An 18,731-nucleotide genomic window follows, 5' to 3' on the forward strand; every position below is an offset into this window, starting at 1 on the left:
AGCCTCCTCTGGCTTGTCTCATGATTGAGAGTTAACCACCCTGTATTCTCTAAAGGGAAGAAGTGCACTTACGGCCACAAGTGTAAATTCTACCACCCTGAGAGAGGCAGTCAGCCCCAGCGCTCTGTGGCCGACGAGCTGCGTGCCAGTGCCAAGAACTCCTCTTCCTCCTCCACCTCTTCCTCCAAGAGCCTGGGCTCTGCTCCGCTGGTGAAGAGCCACAGCATGTCCAGCAGCTCCAGTGCAGACAGGCTCCCAGAACCCCACCGAGCCGCCCCAAAGAGGCGGTCGGACCCCGGCCTGTGCACCCCCCCCTATAACGACCTCCTGGAGGAGCGGCTGGGCAGGAGGACCAAATCAGAGGCCCACAGAGGTAGTAGCAGCAGCAGTAGCAGCAGCTGTAGCAACAGCCTCGTGGTTCCTGCCTCTGGGGGTCCTCCTTCCAGCCAAGGCTTCTCTCTGCAGGATTGGAGGGACCACAACGCAGGGAGGAACGGCTCCTGCAGAGCTCCAGGGCTGTTGGAGCTTGGTCACTCTGAGTCATATCCCACCTGTGAGTCCCCAAAGCTGGGCTACAACTCCCTAATGAGGGCGTACTCCAGCCTAAACCTGGTGGTGCCACTGATACCCGAGCGGCTGTTCCCAACTGACCTACGGACAGGCTTGCTGGCATCTGACTGCAGCAGCGAGGGCAGCATGAGCTCTGACTCCTTCTCCCCTGACCCCCTATTGGAGGATGGCCTCAAATGCCACCACCCCCATCACCACCACTGCTCCAGCCGCTACCCACACCACACCAACCACCCGCCCCCTGGTCTGACACTGCACCCACATGGAGGCTCCCACCATAGCTACCCCCTATATCAGAGCATGGGGAGGACACAGGTTTTCAGCTTGGAGGATCATCCCTCCTCCCTTCACCACTTCAAGGCCCATCTCACCTACCTTCCTCCCCATCTTAAGCATCCAACTGTGGGGAGCAGCTCTGGCTGTTCGGAGGACTACCCTCCCCAACCTCCACCCCAGACCTCCAGCCCCCACTGCTACTCTCACAGCTCAACTCTGGGGCATAACCTGGGGGGCTCCACCTGGCAGGACAACAACAGCCTCCAGAACTCCCGGCTTTACGAGCACTCCCCTGTCCGCCCACGGAGGACCTACCCTGGGATGGGACAGGAGCAGCGGCTGGCCAGCTGGGACTCCCACTACCAGCAGCTCCTCCAGCCCTGCTATGAGGCCTTCAACTTCCAGTCCCAGCCTGAGGGCCACGAACAACCCTGGCACTCTTCCTGGCCCAGGGGGACACACTCGCCCCATCCTCAACCCCCTTCCTCCTCCCATCCTCCACCCCACCCCTCCATGGACCCCCAGCACCAGGGGGGAAGATGCCAGGATGTGAGGGATAAAGTGTTTGTCAATCTGTGTAACATCTTTCCTCCAGAGCTGGTGAAGGTGGTGATGGAGAGGAACCCCCACGTGATGGACGCCCAGCAGCTGGCTGCAGCCATCCTGGCTGAGAAGTCCCAGGCTCGCTACTGAGTACTGACACTACTGTAGTAGAGGAAAGAGGTGACGTGCCCAACTCTATAGTCCTCCCAAAACATCTACGATACAGGGGGAGATTTTTTAAACTATATTTTTTAAGGAGAATCCGAGCTACCTTATTGTTGTCCGTTACTGTTGTGCGGGATGAGACCACCTCAAGCACTTAAGGTCAGGATTGTTTATGGTGTGTGGGTAGGAGTGAACATGTGTGTCAGCATTATTTCAGGAGACTCTTTTGAATGGGATGTGTTGCTTAAATGTATTTATTTTGCATGTTTTAAATTATTTGTATTGTCTTTATATTTTGTTATGGCACTTTTCGTTGCTTTTTTTAATCAACATTTTTCCAATCATATCATAAAATCCAGAGGTGTTAACACGGGGGAATTCTGGGATTACAAATCGAAGGTATTGTTTGTTGTCATAAACATGTTACTTTCAAACTAAAAGACAAAGCAAATTCGTAAATCTAAGCTACACTGATTTAGTTGCATCCCTGTCATTTGTTCATTAACGATTCATAAAAGCAGGTGGTGAATTGAATAACGTCGTTGAAATAATTTGATGAACTTCCCCTTTATAGTGAAGAACTCCAGCTGTTAAAGGCCTGGTAAAGTCCATGTGAAAACCCCAGAGCATTGTTTACTCTCGCAGACAGCAGCTAGTTCCTCTCTGGGGAAAGCTCTGAAGCTTACTTCACAGCTTGAGAGATTGCGATATTGATTTTCGCTTTCTTTTTTAACCATTTTTTTGTCCTCTAACAACCATTCTGGACATTGAAATCAGATGGTTCTTAAGGATATGCAAATTAGTGCAGGTGCAGGTGTTTATCTTAACGTTTTTTTTTAAATGTATGAATGTGTTAATTTATTAATGTCCCTTTGTCCTTTTTGTTGTGTGAGATTATTTTAGTTGAAGGGGGTTTCTGTTGCTAGGGTTTCATTACAAGAGAAGACATCAGGTGTAACCATCCAGACAGACAGACAGACAGATGGTGCTATACTGTAACTGTCTATGTACTTAACTCTGTGGACAAGGTCATTCTCTACCTCCTGGCTTAGAATCCATTGTAAGTTGCCACAATCGCTCAGTGAATAGGAATAGTTAGGCAATGACACCGTGTTGGGAAATGCCTTGCTCACACACAGCAGGGACTACATCTACCCGTTTACAGTCCAAAACACTGGACTTGTGTTTCCAAGGTAACCTGACCACAACAAACTTTAGTGGCCAAGAGAATCCCTCTCCTCGTTGATACAAATTGTATCCTATTAACTTAAACCAGATCATTGTTTTATATGAGAATATGTATACAAAAAGTATTTTGAGATTCATGTGCCGTAATTGGTCACATTTGTTAATGTTCTAAAATATATTTTGGAAAATGTTGTATTGTGTTTTTAAGAATTATTTGGGAAAGAAAAGGCATCAAATGCAACTTCTTCCAACTACTGTACTGTGATTGGTGATCAACAGACACAGGACAGAAAATATTGGTTGTTTTATTATCATTCGTCTGAAAGTGTGTTTTCTCGTTGGCTGGTCACAATCTAACTCAGGTCACAGTCATGTGAGTGTGACTGTGGGGGTCAGCTTTATGGGGAAGCAGATAATTTTTTCTTCCCCATCAGCCCCTATTGATGGTCATGATCTTTCACTTAACATGTTTTTGTACCGTGGTTCTCAGCTCTCTCAATAAACTAAGCCTATCCCTTCAGAGGATCAGTGGAACACTGCTGACTTGACAAAGACAATACTTCCTCTCTGGAACCAGTTTCTTAACATGACAACAGCCAAAAGGTTCAAGTATGTTTTTTTTTTTTTACATATAAGAAACCATGTCCATTCACACAGTAGTATTACATGGCAAGTCACTGAATAGCAGTGTTCTTTTCTGGTCCCCTGAGTTGGTTGGAATATTAGCTTTGAGCTGAGCGAGCATGTGACATTGTGGCCGAATAAAACCGCCACCCAAGACTTGACGTCTAGCACCTTTCTAAAAAAAGAGCCTTCTCAGTAGCTGCAGGGCACTGTGTGCCAGTGTGTGCCAGTGTGTGTGCCAGTGTGTGTGCCGGTGTGTGCCAGTGTGTGTGCCAGTGTGTGTGCCGGTGTGTGCCGGTGTGTGCCGGGGTGTGCCAGTGTGTGCCGGTGTGTGCCAGTGTGTGTGCCAGTGTGTGTGCCGGTGTGTGCCAGTGTGTGCCAGTGTGTGTGCCGGTGTGTGCCAGTGTGTGTGCCGGTGTGTGCCAGTGTGTGCCGGTGTGTGTGCCGGTGTGTGCCAGTGTGTGTGCCGGTGTGTGCCAGTGTGTGTGCCGGTGTGTGTGCCGGGGTGTGCCAGTGTGTGCCGGTGTGTGCCGGGGTGTGCCAGTGTGTGTGCCAGTGTGTGTGCAGGTGTGTGCCGGGGTGTGCCAGTGTGTGCCGGTGTGTGCCAGTGTGTGTGCCAGTGGGTGCCAGCGTGTGTGCCAGTGTGTGCCAGTGTGTGCCAGTGTGTGCCGGGGTGTGCCAGTGTGTGCCGGGGTGTGCCAGTGTGTGCCAGTGTGTGCCGGGGTGTGCAGTGTGTGCTGGGGTGTGGGCAGAGTAGTAAATGCCTCTACTTTTTCAAACACATCCGATGATAGTCTGAACCATGTTCAGTTAAACATTTTTCCATGTCCTGATTTTTTAAAGAGGTGATATTGGAATTATATGTGATGTATTTTTTAATCAGCATTAAGACGTTTTAGGGAAATTGTTTGGGTGGTTTTCCTCACCGTCTCTGGATATAGGCTGTACGGGACCGTTCACCTTTTGTATAATGAATCACCGTTTGATGGCGTGAGGTTCAGTTTGAAGACAGTGTATGTACATGTGCTGGGTTGAATCTCTTCCACCATGGCCATTTTTTGGTCATTTTGGAATCTGGATAGTAATTGGTTTTATGTCATTGGTCTGACTGGTTGACTTCTAATTCTATTTGACTGCTAACTGTTTCATTTCGCCGGTCTGCATCCAGGGCCTAAAATTCAAGCAAAACAAATAGATATGTGTCAAACTTTCCAAAGTCAAGTATAATTTATTTTCATATTCATCACTGCTGTGCTTTAAATCCAACCATTTGTGCTACAATAAAACTGTTAAATATAATAAATGTCTTAAAAATGATTGTTTAAAAAAAAAAGATCCACAAAAATAAGGTTGGGATTCGGGTATTCTGTCAGGGACCAAAGCAATTGGCAAAATAATTGAGAGTTAACTTATGTTTCTGAATTATGATGCTGCTTTCTTCACAGGTCAACATGGGTCATTTCAAGCCAAAATAGAATCTGGGGAATGGAGAACAAGAACTGTGGCCTGATGTGATGTTGATGTTTTGCCTTGGTGACTGTACTGTATGTGAATGGGAGAACACATGTTGCAACAATGAGCTTTAGGTACTGGAATCCCAGAGCATGTGACTCTCTATGACACTCTGGCCTGTAGCAGACTACATGCCAATTCAGGGAACTGTGGCCAAGTGGTACATGTTGACTCCTTCATGTTAAGATGAATAATAAGAGCAATAAAGACCTATTCAAGCTTTCAGATGATGACAATGTGTCTTCTTTCTTGGGGATGGGATGGGTGTGCTGCCAAAATGGTGCTCAGGTTCATTAAGATAGGATGTTGATGAGGCAAGTGTGTATCATGTGAATACGATAGTCAATGATCTAGGGTGTCAGATAAGTGTATTGTAGCCTACAGTGATTGGGTTGACAGGGAAATAGGCATTAACTAAGGAATTTAAATAACACTTAAGAAGCCTGTCATGTCAACATCATTGTTTTGATAACAGTGCTAGGCTTTACTGTAACTTTAAATGTCAAATCGAACCGGCCTAACTCAAATATTTTTTCTTTCTTCCCCCCATAAACATTGTCATACTGAAAAGAATGTCAGAAGATGATGTGCACGTACAGTGCCTTCGGAAGTACTCAGGCCACTTTACTTTTTCCACATTTTGTTACAGCCTTATTATAAAACACACAATACCCCATAATGACAAAGCGAAAACAGGTTTTTAGAAAATGTAGAAAATGTATAAAAAATGAAATACCTTACAGTACCAGTCAAAAGGTTGGACACCTACTCATTCAAGGGTTTTTCTTTATTTTCACTATGCTCTACATTGTAGAATAATAGTGAAGATATCAAAACTATGAAATAACATACGGAATCCTGTAGATAGCAAACAAAGTGTTAAACAATTCAAAATATATTTTATATTTGAGATTCTTCAAAGTAGCCACCCTTTGCCTTGACAGCTGTGCACTCTTGGCATTCTCTCAACCAGCTTCATGAGGTAGTCCCCTGGAATACATTTCAATTAACAGATGTGCCTTGTTAAAAGTTCATTTGTGGAATTTCTTTCCTTCTTAATGCATTTGAGCCAATCAGTTGTGTTGTGACACGGTAGGAGTGGTACACAGAAGATAGTCTTATTTGGTAAAAGACCAAGTCCATATTATGGCAAGAACAGCTCAAACAAGCAAAGAGAAACAACAGTCCATCATTACTTTAAGACATTAAGGTCAGTCAATTCAGAACATTTCAAGAACTTTGAAAGTTTCTTCAAGGGAAGTCGTAAAAACCATCCAGATCTATGTTGAACTGGCTCTCATGAGGACCACCACAGGAATGGAAGATACAGAGTTACCACTGCTGCAGAGGATAAGTCCAGTAGAGTTATCAGCCTCAGAAATTGCAGCCCAAATAAAATGCTTCAGAGTTCAAGTAACAGACACAGCTCAATATCAACTGTTCAGAGGAGACTGCATAAATCAGGCTTTCATTGTCGAATTGCTGCAAAGAAACCACTACTAAATGACACCAATAATAATAAGAAACTTGCTTGGGCCAAGAAACACGAGCAAATGGGCATTAGACCGGTGGAAATTTGTCCTTTGGTCTGATGAGTCCAAATGTAAGATTTTTGGTTCCAACTGCCGTATCTTTGTGAGAGGCAGAGTAGGTGAATGGATGATCTTTGCATCTGCAGTTACCACCGTGAAGCATGGAGGAGGAGGTGTTATGGTGTGGGGGTGCTTTGCTGGTGACACTGTCAGTGATTTATTTAGAATTCAAGGCACACTTAACCAGCATGGCAACCACAGCATTCTGCAGCGATTCACCATCCCATCTGGTTTACACTTAGTGGGACTATCATTTATTTTTCAACAGGACAATGACCCAATACACACCTCCAGACTGTGTAAGGGCTATTTGACCAAGAAGGAGAGTGATGGGATTGCTTCATCAGATGACCTGGCCTCCACAAACACCCGACCTCAACCCAGTTGAGATGGATTGGGATGAGTTGGACCAGAGAGTGAAGGAAAAGCAGCCAACAAGTGCTTAGGGTATGTGGGAACTCCTTCAAGACTGTTGGAAAAGCATTCCTAATAAAGCTGGTTGAGAGAATGCCAAGAGTGTGCTCAGCTGTCATCAAGGCAAAGGGTGGCTACTTTGAAGAATTTCAAATATAAAGTATATTTTGATTTGTTGAACAATTTTTTAGTTACTACATGATTCCATAGGTGTTATTTCATAGTTTTGATGTCTTCACTATTATTCTACAATGTAGAAAATACTAAAAATAAAGAAAAATCCTTGAATGAGTAGGTGTGTCCAAACTTTTGACTGGTACTGTAAGTATTCAGACCCTTTGCCATGAGACTCAAAATTGAGCTCCGGTGCATCCTGTTGCCATTGATCATCCTTTAGATTTTTCTACAACTTGGAGTCCACCTGTGGTAAATTCAATTGAATGGACATGATTTGGAAAGGCATACACTTGTTTATATAAGGGCCTACAGTTGACAGTGCATGTCAGAGCAAAAACCAAGCCATGAGGCCGAAGGAATTGCCCGTAGAGCTCAGAGACAGGATAGTGTCGTGGCACAGATCTGGGAAAGGGTACCAAACATTTTTGCAGCATTGAAGATCCCCAAGAACACAGCGGCCTCCATCATTCCTAAATGAAAGAAATTTGGAACCACAAAGTCTCTGCATAGAAGAATGGGAGAAACTCCCCAAATACAGGTGTGCCGAGTTTGTAGAGTCATACCCAAGAAGACTCAATGCTGTAAATCGCTGCCAAAGGTGCTTCAATAAAGTATATTTCAGTTGTTTTTTTAAATAAATTAGCAAACCGGTTTTTGCTTTGTTATTATGGGGTACTGTTTGATGAGGGGGAAAAAAAACAATGTAATACATTTTAGAATAAGGCTATAATGTAACAAAATGTGAAACAAGTCAAGGGATCTGAATACTTTCCTGAAGGCACTCTGACATCTGAAATTTAAAATCAAACGGATGCTACATTTACTGTGGTGATAAAGTTGAATGAATAGCCTATAATGTGTCGTCATCTTTCTACAACACTACATGAAAGGTAATATCTCTGGAAAGGTTACTACAACATTACATTTTTATTTTTTACATGATTTTAACTAATGATTAATGGGTTCAAAGTTATAACTGAAGATAAAGGTTAGTAAAGTACATTATTGTACATCGCTTGACATTAAGGATAAAACAATTGATATTTACAATTTAATAAGAGTTTTTTTTCCACCAGAAACAACAGCAGTTGTAAATTCAAGGAGGTGGCTGACCTGATCATTCCTTACATAATGTTGATTTAGAAAACCAACGTGGCAAGGGTGGTTTTGTGGTTCTTTTATTTTCCCCATTCTTACATGTCTGGAAGGTGATGAATATGGAATGTTCAAAATAAACAGTTCCTCATATCACTCCATCCATATAATAATGCACTGCTGCCTCCCTCCAATTTGGTTTTGCCTCGTTCAACCTGGGGATGAACACTTTGACTGACTGGAAATAAGAAACATACATGGAATCTTTATTGTGACGGAAAATAAATTAATGGTAAATGCTTCAATTGACGATAAACGACACAAAAAGGTATAGGTCAGAACGGACAGATAAACGCTGTTGTCAAATTCTGGAGGAATTAAACCACTGGTTCAACATCAGCTGACCCATGACTGACTAGAGCACAGCTAACTCACCACAGTTAAATATGAAGCCAAAATTAGATGAGACAAATAAGGCTGTTTCGTTAAAAAAAAGAAAACTATTAAAATTCTTAATCTAATGGCAAACAAATAAACGTAAGGTATTTAAAGCTTTACATACAAGCTGGCCAGCGACATCCAAAAGTTAAACTGCAATTGTTCCCTCTCAATGAAAGCAAGATATCAACCAATTTCTCTATCCATTCTTACATCAGACATGCAAGCATTAAATTATCCTTTGTTCATGGAGAATTGTCTTCGACAGTATGTTGCTTGCCATTCCAGATTAGGCGAGTCTAGATGTGGTTAGGCAGAGGTCTAAGCATGGAGCAGTTTGATTGGCCATCCGCTAGTGGGCAGAGCTTTGGCAAGGCATAGTTGGCGGGACATTGAATCCACACACCTCTGGCCTTTTTGCAAGTAGGGATTTGGGGAATGGGACGGGAACGGGCGGGTTTTGCTGTACACAAAAACGAGCCGCTGTCGTGGCAATGCAAGGGTGGGAGGGCGAGGTCTCTCACATGGACTCAAACTCGTCGATGCGCTGCTTGGTGTTTCCCTGGCGGATCTGACGCAGGGTCTTGTACTTGTCCCTCCCAGCCTTCACGTTCTCCGCATGTAGCATGTCATTCTGGGTCTTCTTGGTGTCATCCCTCGCCTGGGCCAACTCTGAACTCAGAGCCTGACAGAGGGGGAGAGGGGAAGAGAGAGAACACTTCATTTTGATAGTTGCAGACAGGGTCTAAATGTTTTGAACTAATCTGCAAACTGTTGATCCATTAACCCAAACACTAGGCCTAACCATAACCCTACATGTTTTTGCAGTTGTGAGTTGGAGCTTCTAGGGGTCTATCCATCCTAATGGCATATGCACACTCCTGGATTGCATCCTACCTGGCAGGTCACTACTACCAGGTGACTTTGAGAGGACCTGTGTCTGCATCACGTGCTCTCATTACTTGTGTCCACGTGGGCTCGGTTCTAGGTGCTCATCCTCTTTTCACCAAGTTTTTTTTTCTCTTTAGACCAAGTCTCTTTACATCATCACCGTTCTCTTTTCACCAGGTCTCTCAACAGTCATATCCTCACACGGTCTCTCTGGTCATTGCTATGCGGATGACACTCCACTATTCTTCCGCTTCCCTCCCTTCTGACACCCAGGTGGCAACATGCATCTCTGCCTGCCTGGCAGACATCTCAGCTTGGATGTCTGACCACCACCTCAAGCTCAACAAAACAGAGCTGCTCTATCTCCTGGGAAAGGCCTGCCCACTCCATGACCTCTCCCATCTCGGTTGACAATTCCACAGTGTCCCCTTCCCAGAGTGCAAAGAACCTTGGCGTGACCCTGGACAACACCCTGTCGTTCTCTGCAAACATCAAAGCGGTGACACACTCCTGCAGGTTAATGCTCTTCAACATCCATAGAGTACAACCTTTTCTCACATAGGGGTAATTCCAGGAATTGAACCCACTATCTTGGCATTGCAAGAGCCATGCTCTACCCACTGAGCTACAGAGGACCATTGTGATGCATTGTTGCTTCACCTAGTTATCTTAAGAGGAATGCACTAATTGTACAGTAAGTCGCTCTGGAGAGAGCGTCTGCTAAATGACAAAAATGTTAAATGTAAGTGAGGCCATGTCTTCCTGAGCCTACCTGCAGCTGCTCCTTGACGCGGTCGTTCTTCTGGGCCTCTGTGACACGTTCCTCCTCGCTGTGGTGGCCGGTGACCCCATCACTGTGCAGCTCGGTGCTACCCTCAGCATTCGTCTCATCCTGCTCGTCGTGCTCTGGCGCCGGGGGTGATGACATCACAGACTTCAGCTCCTCTTTAGTCTTCTCCAGGTCCTCCTGGGCTGAGATGGCCTAGTGGGGAGGGGGAGGTTAATGTGCGAAATACTGTCACTTGGCGTCCAATAAAGTGCTTATCTATTGTATCGTACATAACTATCACACGGTATTGACACATTTCAATATTCTATTTGGATACACAACAGGTAGAACAAACATTCTTGCTTTCACAAACAAACTCACACACCAACACATTTTAAGATACATTTGCCAAAACACAGGGACATCTGTATTTAAAGGTAATGCACGTGTAGGGCCTGAGCAGACCAGAGACTTGTAAAAAGCAGTAAAACATTCATGCACACAGTAACGGGTTAACATGCAAATAAAAAAGGACAGACACACAATGAAAACAAATCCTCGCTCACAATTTCAACCTCAGCTCCCACACATACACAAAACATTTTGAAGTTATTTTAGGGAAGCTGTTATACGATTTGGTTTGAGGTCACACACCCCCACACATTTAGACACAGACACCATTCTAATAATGCATTAGTTCAGTAAGCGCAGGGGGCATGTGGGGGTCAGAGAGAGGTAGAGGAGGTAACAGTTACTTTGTGTTGCCATTCTGTCGCTTCCTCTTCCTTTTTCCTTTTGGCCTCTTCAAGCAGAGCGATTTTGGCGGTGAATTCTCCTAGCTCAGCGGCCTGCGAGCGACAAGCACAAGGCACACTTCTGTCACACACACACACCCCAACACACTGGCCACCAGACTGCAAGAGTTGACCATGGCCCATTCTCCTCCACATTAAACTTAATGACCAACCAATATCAATATAAATTGACACGTGGTTCTGTGGTGAGTACTGTTAACATGTTATACCACCTATGAAATATTACCTGGAATACCAGAGGGAGAGAGGCTGGTAAGAGGATAGAATTCCCCCCATTAACACCTCAATCACACATATCTGTCAGCACTCTAAAAAGGTTACTGCCTCAGGGCATTCGAACACAGCATCAGAGAGAGAAAGAGAAAGTTCACCCAAATTGCATTTAGATTCCCTTACCCTGTAAGCAGTCTATGGACAAGGTGTGCCAGTAATTCATGCTTCTCTATTGTTTACCTGGCCACAAATCAAATGCATGTCCAAATCATCCATTTGCAACTTCATTGAGTTATACAATAAATTTTTTTTTTGGACATGAAGTGCATGACTTGCATTGGAGTTGTGCCACAATGGCCAGAAACAGTGGCCAGGTAAACAAAACCAAAGCATGGATTGCTGTCATACCTTTGCCATAAACTGCTCACAGGGTAAGGAAAGCAATATGTTATTTTGTAATTTGGGTGAACTATCCCTTTAAAACAATGACTATCTCTAAATACATTTACATTTACATTTAAGTCATTTAGCAGACGCTCTTATCCAGAGCGACTTACATAAGACCATATTCAGTCATTTGGAGCTGAAGCACAAAGTTGAGCAATGCGTTGGGTTTAGGCATGTCAAGTGAAAGACCAAGAAAAAACCAATACCACGAGGAATAACCAAATCACCTGTGGAATGCTAGTAAAACCAACCATAAAATCTAGTGTGACCAGAGGATGTGTTTACAAAAGTCAGTCTCACTTATTTACATACAAATGTATGTATTGACATGGTGATAATAGAGCAGGGACAGGGTTATTACAGTGATGCTATGTCTAAGCAATAATGCACCTCAGGGGTTTGTGGTATATGGCCAATATACTACAGTTAATGGCTGTTCTTAGGCACGACGCAACGCAGAGTGCCTGCATACAGCCCTTAGCAGTGGTATATTGGCCATATAGCACAAACTCGAGGTGCCTTATTGCTATTCTAAATTGGTTACCAATGTAAATTACGGCAGTAAAAATAAATGCTGTCATAATTGCCTAGTTAAATGAAGGTTAAATAAATAAAAATACCTGTGTTATTTCATCTGAAATAACACGGCTGTCAACCAAATCAGCATTCAGGGCTCGAACCACCCAGTTTATAATGTAGAATAGAGAATTTACAACTGTTTTAGTGTGATAATTGCACAATCCAGAGGAGATTGTTGATTTAGAGAATTACTGTATACCTGCCGACAGTAGGTATATTTACATGGTTAACTACACTAAGACCCATCTTTCCTTGACATAATCAATAAATAGAAAGCAGAGTAAGGTATCTTATCATATTGCATTCACTAATCAGTAATTTTTTTTCAAGGAAGGAAGGAAAGAAGTATGCACTGAAAGTATGTTCAGTAAACGGGGCCCTGATCCAAAGCGTGGCCCAGACTGGTGATGTGATGTGTTACCAGTTGTTCCTGGTTCTTCATCTGGTCAGCAGCCTGTTTAACAAGAGCTGCTTTGGCCTCCTCTGCTGCCTGTTTCTCTTTCTCCAACCTCTCTGCCTCTTCCTTCGCTCTCTTCCTCTCCTGGTCCAACTCCAGGGCCCTGCGTGTCTGATCCTCCAGCTCTGTATGAGCGTACACAGAACGACACAGACAGAGACAGACAAAGATGCACACACAATTGACAACAATTTATGGCAAATATACTCCGATCTGAGCAAGAATCACACCCATCTTTCCTGATATACATTCACACATGAATCTATATATTTTATGAAACAAGAGGAGTACTCAAATAATCTCCAATGGAATGACAGTGTTTAAAGGCCTCATCTATATTATAAAATCACATTTCTAGAGGCACCATAATGTCAGCACTACAGCCTCAATGGCTAATACTTGTCCATGACTTCACTCTATGCAAATACACCCCATGCATGCTATGTCCTGTCCTAACAGAAAAGCTGTGGTGCAACAAGTCAAGGGCCAACAATAGAGAGAATGTTCTCGTAACATGATATAACAGCTGGCAGTGTCATCCTATGCCCATATCTAACTGATATCCCAGTCCTCACTCCTCCTGATAAGAGGCTTGAATGCAAATGTTGTAGCTGTGAACTTGTTCTGTGGTAATTGAGTGTCTGAACACTATAGTGGGTGTTAAGGCGTCAGCATGCTTCAGTTCGGCTGGTGCCTCAACTAGCTGAACCGAAGGAGTGTGCTCGCATACTCACTTAAATACCTTCCCTTGAAAAACTATAAAAAGGTGTCCATTTTGAAATGACGTAGCCAGTATACACTTCCTAAAAATAGTCAGAATATATCGAAAATAATTCAAGAAATCTGTCATTAATTTTGACATTTTTGACAAGGAGATCTTAGTAGTGCAATTTTACATCTAACTAAGTTGTTTGGTGCAGTATTTTTTTTAATTTTCAGTGTGGCAGAACAGCCGGAAAAAAAGGTCTAGAACGAACAAATATGTCACAAAATGTCGTCATAATATATACACAAAGTCTTGAGAATTGTTTCGGCTTGGAAGCACACGGATTCCTTTAGTGTAACACCAAGGTGTTGCTTGCAAGGTTAACCTATGACATTTAAAAATAAGTGAGAGAATGAAAATGAGTCATTTTTCCTCTGATGTATCCTCAGCGCGCACGTGTGTGTGTGTGTGTGTGTGTGTGTGTGTGTGTGTGTGTGTGTGTGTGTGTGTGTGTGTGTGTGTGTGTGTGTGTGTGTGTGTGTGTGTGTGTGTGTGTGTGTGTGTGTGTGTGTGTGTGTGTGTGTGTGTGTGTGTGTGTGTGTGTGTGTGTATATACCTTTCTGGGCCTTTAGCGTCTGTTCCTCAATCTGTCTGAGTCTCTCGATCAGCTCATCCTTCTCTTTCTCCATCTTCTCCCTTTCTTTCTCTGCGTACGCTCGTTTTTTCTTCTCGTTTTCTAGCTGGGCTCTGTAAAACAAAAGACCATGAACATGCCTGGGCTAATAATATATTCAAATTAAGAATTGTAGAATATATATCCCGGTTGACAGATATATAGTTTGATATTGAATATTATTTATATATATCTATGTATAAAATATCATCATCCCAAAATAGGTACAACATTCTAAGATGCTTTACAAAAAGACAAGACACACAAAAATGCACATAACAGTATTGGAAAAACTATTCAATTGTCATACTTGAGTAAAAGTGAAAGAGTAAAAGCTATACATAAAATTCCTTATATTAAGCAAACCAGACGGTACAATTAAAAAATATATGTTTTTATGGACAGTCAAGGGCACACTCCAACACTCATACATGAATTACAAACACAGTGTATACATTTGTGTTTAGTGAGTCTGCCAGATCAGAGGCAGTAGGGATGACAACGCATTATATTGATAGGTGCGTGAATTGGACCATAATTCTGTTCTGTCTGAGTACCTTTTGGTTTCAGGGAAACTGTAGTGGAGTAAAAAGTACATATTTTCTTTAGGAATGTAGTAAAGTAAAAAGTTGTCAAAAATATAAATAGTAAAGTATAGATACACCCCAAAACTACGTAAATAGTCCTTTAAAATATTTTTACACCACTGCATACAGAGATATGCAGTCCAAGGCTGTTTCTCAATAGCCTCTTTGGACCATCCTGATCTTCAGAGAGCAGCTGTCAGGATGGTAGATCAGACTTTATCTCATTTTCATTTCTGTAATTCCCTGTATCCTCTCTTCTCCCCTCCTTTTGGGAATCAAGGAAATACAGAGATTTGCCTTTTATGTGGTTCTAATGCAGACCAGACATATTTTAATACAATGCTGCCCCCTTCTGGTCAGAATCACAACCACATGTCTGCATGTGTTCGCCCAGTACTGTACCTCTCCATCTGTTTGTGGTGTTTCTCCTCCCGGGCCTGGGCCTTCATCTGCTGCACCTCGATGGTATCAGGCTTCCTCCTCCTCATGTACAGCTCGTGGTTCCCCATGCACAGCGCCAGGATACGCTTGTTAATCCGCAACCGTGGTGCGTAGAATACAAAGTCCTGCAGTGAGAGGAGGAGGGGAGAAAATGGAAGAGGAGAGGAAGGGGTTAATACAATTTACAGATCATTTACAGACAGTGCAAGGTGGAGAACAGGGGTGGACAACTCTACTCCAATATTATTATTGTTATATTCTCATTGTTTATTGTACATTGTGTTGTATTATTTCCTCCCACCGTCCCCTGCCTTCCCGGTAGACGGGTCCCCTGCCTTCCCGGTAGACGGACTTACTGGGGCTTTCTTGTCGATGGGTTTGATGACAAACTTCTTGTCGTTGAAGGAGATGTTTCTGATCTCACTCCAGGGGAAGCCAATCTTTGGTGTCAACCTGGGGAGAAGGGAAGGGAAAACACAGAGTGTCTCAACACTATGCTAGTACAGTAATATGCAATAGGAAGATAACTAACCATCTACAGTACATTACTTGTTACTTTTATTTCTTATTCTTATTTCTTTAAACTGCATTGTTGGTTAGGGGCTCGTAAGTAAGCATTTCACTGCAAGGTCTACCTACACCTGTTGTATTTGGCGCATGTGACTAATAACATTTGATTTGATGTCAGAGAAGTACAATGTGAAACTAGAGGTACCATCCATGGTCAGCAGAGGGCGATCGTGTTGTGGAGTATATCAAATAGAGAAGTGGACAAATAATTATTCCACATTGTACAAGTCAGTATTGCGTACTTGTCCTCATGTTCATAGATATTGAGTCCCAGTGCATCCACACCCAGCCACAACTCGGTTCCCTTCTTGTTCTTGATCTCAAAGTAGTTGACTCCATACATTTCCAGGTCCTGGGCTATCTTCAGATACTCCATCACAGAGTCCTCTCTATGTACACAAACACACATTAGAAAGTTATAACTTGTGTACAGGAGAAAGTGTGATACAAACACCCTCATACAAAGCCACACACACAGACAGAGACCCTCATACACAGACCTACCTGAGCATGCCTGTGTGTTCCTCATGCCAGGTCTGTATTCTGTCCTCCCACTGTTCCTTAGTCAACTTGTGCTGCTCCAGCACTCTGCAGAACACACACAGGGTTATTCAAACAGAGCCACAGTAGAGGCCTGGCATCAAAAGACCAAACAGATTTATTGTCAGGGAGTTGAGCCACTTTACTAAAGAACAGCTCATTTAAGAAAGAACATACTCCCTCTGAGGGGGACAGAGAGGGAACAGAGGAATGGATATGGAGTACAGACCTCTGTGGCAGCAGGCGGTCGGAGGTTAGGTAACCAGGCTTGTGGACGTCTCTGCTGTAGTCTGCATACTTGGCCTGGACAGAGTAGGAGGCCAGCAACACGGCTGTCTCTGGAGGACAGTAGTTCTCATCGTTCAAGATGGCCTCCTTCACCTGGAATGGGCAGGGAACACACACACACACACACACACACGTTTGAATACTTTGTTTGGATCTGCAATGTACATTGCGAGTACAAAGGACACACTGTAGAACTGTGTGTGTGCGAGCGCGTGTGTTACCTGCAGGAAGAAGAGTCTCTGCGTAATCTCCTGGATGAGCTCCTCAGACACGTCCTCCGGGAAGAACTTGGCTCTGAACTTAAACTGCAGAGGGTTCTCCTTCTTCACATCCTGCTGTGTCACCTTCTTGTTTAGTTTGAGCCAAGTGCTGTAACCTTTACTGTCTGTGTACTGCAGGCCAAAGAACCACACCTCCCGGAGGCCCACTGTCTTCACCACCTGAAAACACGAAATGCAGCAATGATTAGCAGGCTATCTATGTTGGGGTGGGTTTTGTGTGTGAGGTTGAGGGTGGTCTTCTCTGTGGGGATGTTTGGGATGGGGCCGAGGTATTCAAGCAATGTTGAACTTCGTTTGGCCAGGCCAAGTTGGCAATATGGCTAACTAGAAGGAGCCAGGGGCAACAAACCCAGAGTTATCATTCAAATCAAATCTTATTGGTCACATGCACATATTTAGCAGATGTTATTGCGGGTGTAGCGAGATTCTTGTTTTCCTAGCTCCAACAGTGCAGTAATATCTAACAGTTCACAACACAGAAAACTAAAAAGTAAAAGAATGGAATTAGGAAATATGTACATTGCCTTGCGAAAGTATTCGGCCCCCTTGAACTTTGCGACTTTTGCCACATTTCAGGCTTCAAACATAAAGATATAAAACTGTATTTTTTTGTGAAGAATCACCAACAAGTGGGACACAATCATGAAGTGGAACGACATTTATTGGATATTTCAAACTTTTTTAACAAATCAAAAACGGAAAAAAATTGGGCGTGCAAAATTATTCAGCCCCTTTACTTTCAGTGCAGCAAACTCTCTCCAGATGTTCAGTGAGGATCTCTGAATGATCCAATGTTGACCTAAATGACTAATGATGATAAATACAATCCACCTGTGTGTAATCAAGTCTCCGTATAAATGCACCTGCACTGTGAGTCTCAGAGGTCCGTTAAAAGCGCAGAGAGCATCATGAAGAACAAGGAACACACCAGGCAGGTCCGAGATACTGTTGTGAAGAAGTTTAAAGCCGGATTTGGATACAAAAAGATTTCCCAAGCTTTAAAACATCCCAAGGAGCACTGTGCAAGCGATAATATTGAAATGGAAGGAGTATGACCACTGCAAATCTACCAAGACCTGGCCGTCCCTCTAAACTTTCAGCTCATACAAGGAGAAGACTGATCAGAGATGCAGCCAAGAGGCCCATGATCACTCTGGATGAACTGCAGAGATCTACAGCTGAGGTGGGAGACTCTGTCCATAGGACAACAATCAGTCGTATATTGCACAAATCTGGCCTCTATGGAAGAGTGACAAGAAAAAAGCCATTTCTTAAAGATATCCACAAAAAGTGTCGTTTAAGGTTTGCCACAAGCCACCTGGGAGACACACCAAACATGTGGCAGAAGGTGCTCTGGTCAGATGAAACCAAAATTGAACTTTTTGGCAACAATGCAAAACGTTATGTTTGGCGTAAAAGCAACACAGCTTATCACCCTGAACACACCATCCCCACTGTCAAACATGGTGGTGGCAGCATCATGGTTTGGGCCTGCTTTTCTTCAGCAGGGACAGGGAAGATGGTTACAATTAATGGGAAGATGGATGGAGCCAAATACAGGACCATTCTGGAAGAAAACCTGATGGAGTATGCAAAAGACCTGAGACTGGGACGGAGATTTGTCTTCCAACAAGACAATGATCCAAAACATAAAGCAAAATCTACAATGGAATGGTTCAAAAATAAACATATCCAGGTGTTAGAATGGCCAAGTCAAAGTCCAGACCTGAATCCAATCGAGAATCTGTGGAAAGAACTAAAAACTGCTGTTCACAAATGCTCTCCATCCAACCTCACTGAGCTCGAGCTGTTTTGCAAGGAGGATGTGCAAAACTGATAGAGAAATACTCCAGGCGACTTACAGCTGTAATCGCAGCAAA

General features: G+C 43.5%; 2 protein-coding genes across 3 annotated transcripts in view; one reads left to right on the plus strand and one right to left on the minus strand.

The window, feature by feature from the left end:
- The window catches only part of LOC124048757 (probable ribonuclease ZC3H12C), a 41,759-nt gene extending 38,064 nt beyond the window's left edge, over positions 1 to 3,695 (plus strand). Inside the window, exon 11 of the mRNA XM_046369855.1 lies at positions 56 to 3,695. Coding sequence (XP_046225811.1) covers positions 56 to 1,539 — 1,484 coding nt within the window. The 3' untranslated portion in view covers positions 1,540 to 3,695. The remainder of the gene's footprint in view (positions 1 to 55) is intronic.
- A 4,706-nt stretch (positions 3,696 to 8,401) lies between these two features.
- The window catches only part of LOC124045926 (radixin), a 44,514-nt gene continuing 34,184 nt past the window's right edge, over positions 8,402 to 18,731 (minus strand). The window contains exons 4-14 of one of the 2 annotated variants that reach the window (XM_046365745.1): positions 16,792 to 17,010; positions 16,512 to 16,663; positions 16,247 to 16,330; positions 15,985 to 16,131; positions 15,529 to 15,625; positions 15,134 to 15,297; positions 14,088 to 14,218; positions 12,730 to 12,890; positions 11,010 to 11,102; positions 10,258 to 10,467; positions 8,402 to 9,279 (exon numbers count right to left, since the gene is read on the minus strand). In XM_046365745.1, the coding sequence (XP_046221701.1) occupies positions 9,115 to 9,279; positions 10,258 to 10,467; positions 11,010 to 11,102; positions 12,730 to 12,890; positions 14,088 to 14,218; positions 15,134 to 15,297; positions 15,529 to 15,625; positions 15,985 to 16,131; positions 16,247 to 16,330; positions 16,512 to 16,663; positions 16,792 to 17,010 (1,623 nt within the window). In that variant the 3' untranslated portion in view covers positions 8,402 to 9,114. The remainder of the gene's footprint in view (positions 9,280 to 10,257; positions 10,468 to 11,009; positions 11,103 to 12,729; positions 12,891 to 14,087; positions 14,219 to 15,133; positions 15,298 to 15,528; positions 15,626 to 15,984; positions 16,132 to 16,246; positions 16,331 to 16,511; positions 16,664 to 16,791; positions 17,011 to 18,731) is intronic. The other variant, XM_046365754.1, reaches the window with a different exon arrangement.

Source organism: Oncorhynchus gorbuscha, linkage group LG01 (assembly GCF_021184085.1).
Source record: "Oncorhynchus gorbuscha isolate QuinsamMale2020 ecotype Even-year linkage group LG01, OgorEven_v1.0, whole genome shotgun sequence".
NCBI lineage: Eukaryota > Metazoa > Chordata > Actinopteri > Salmoniformes > Salmonidae > Oncorhynchus > Oncorhynchus gorbuscha.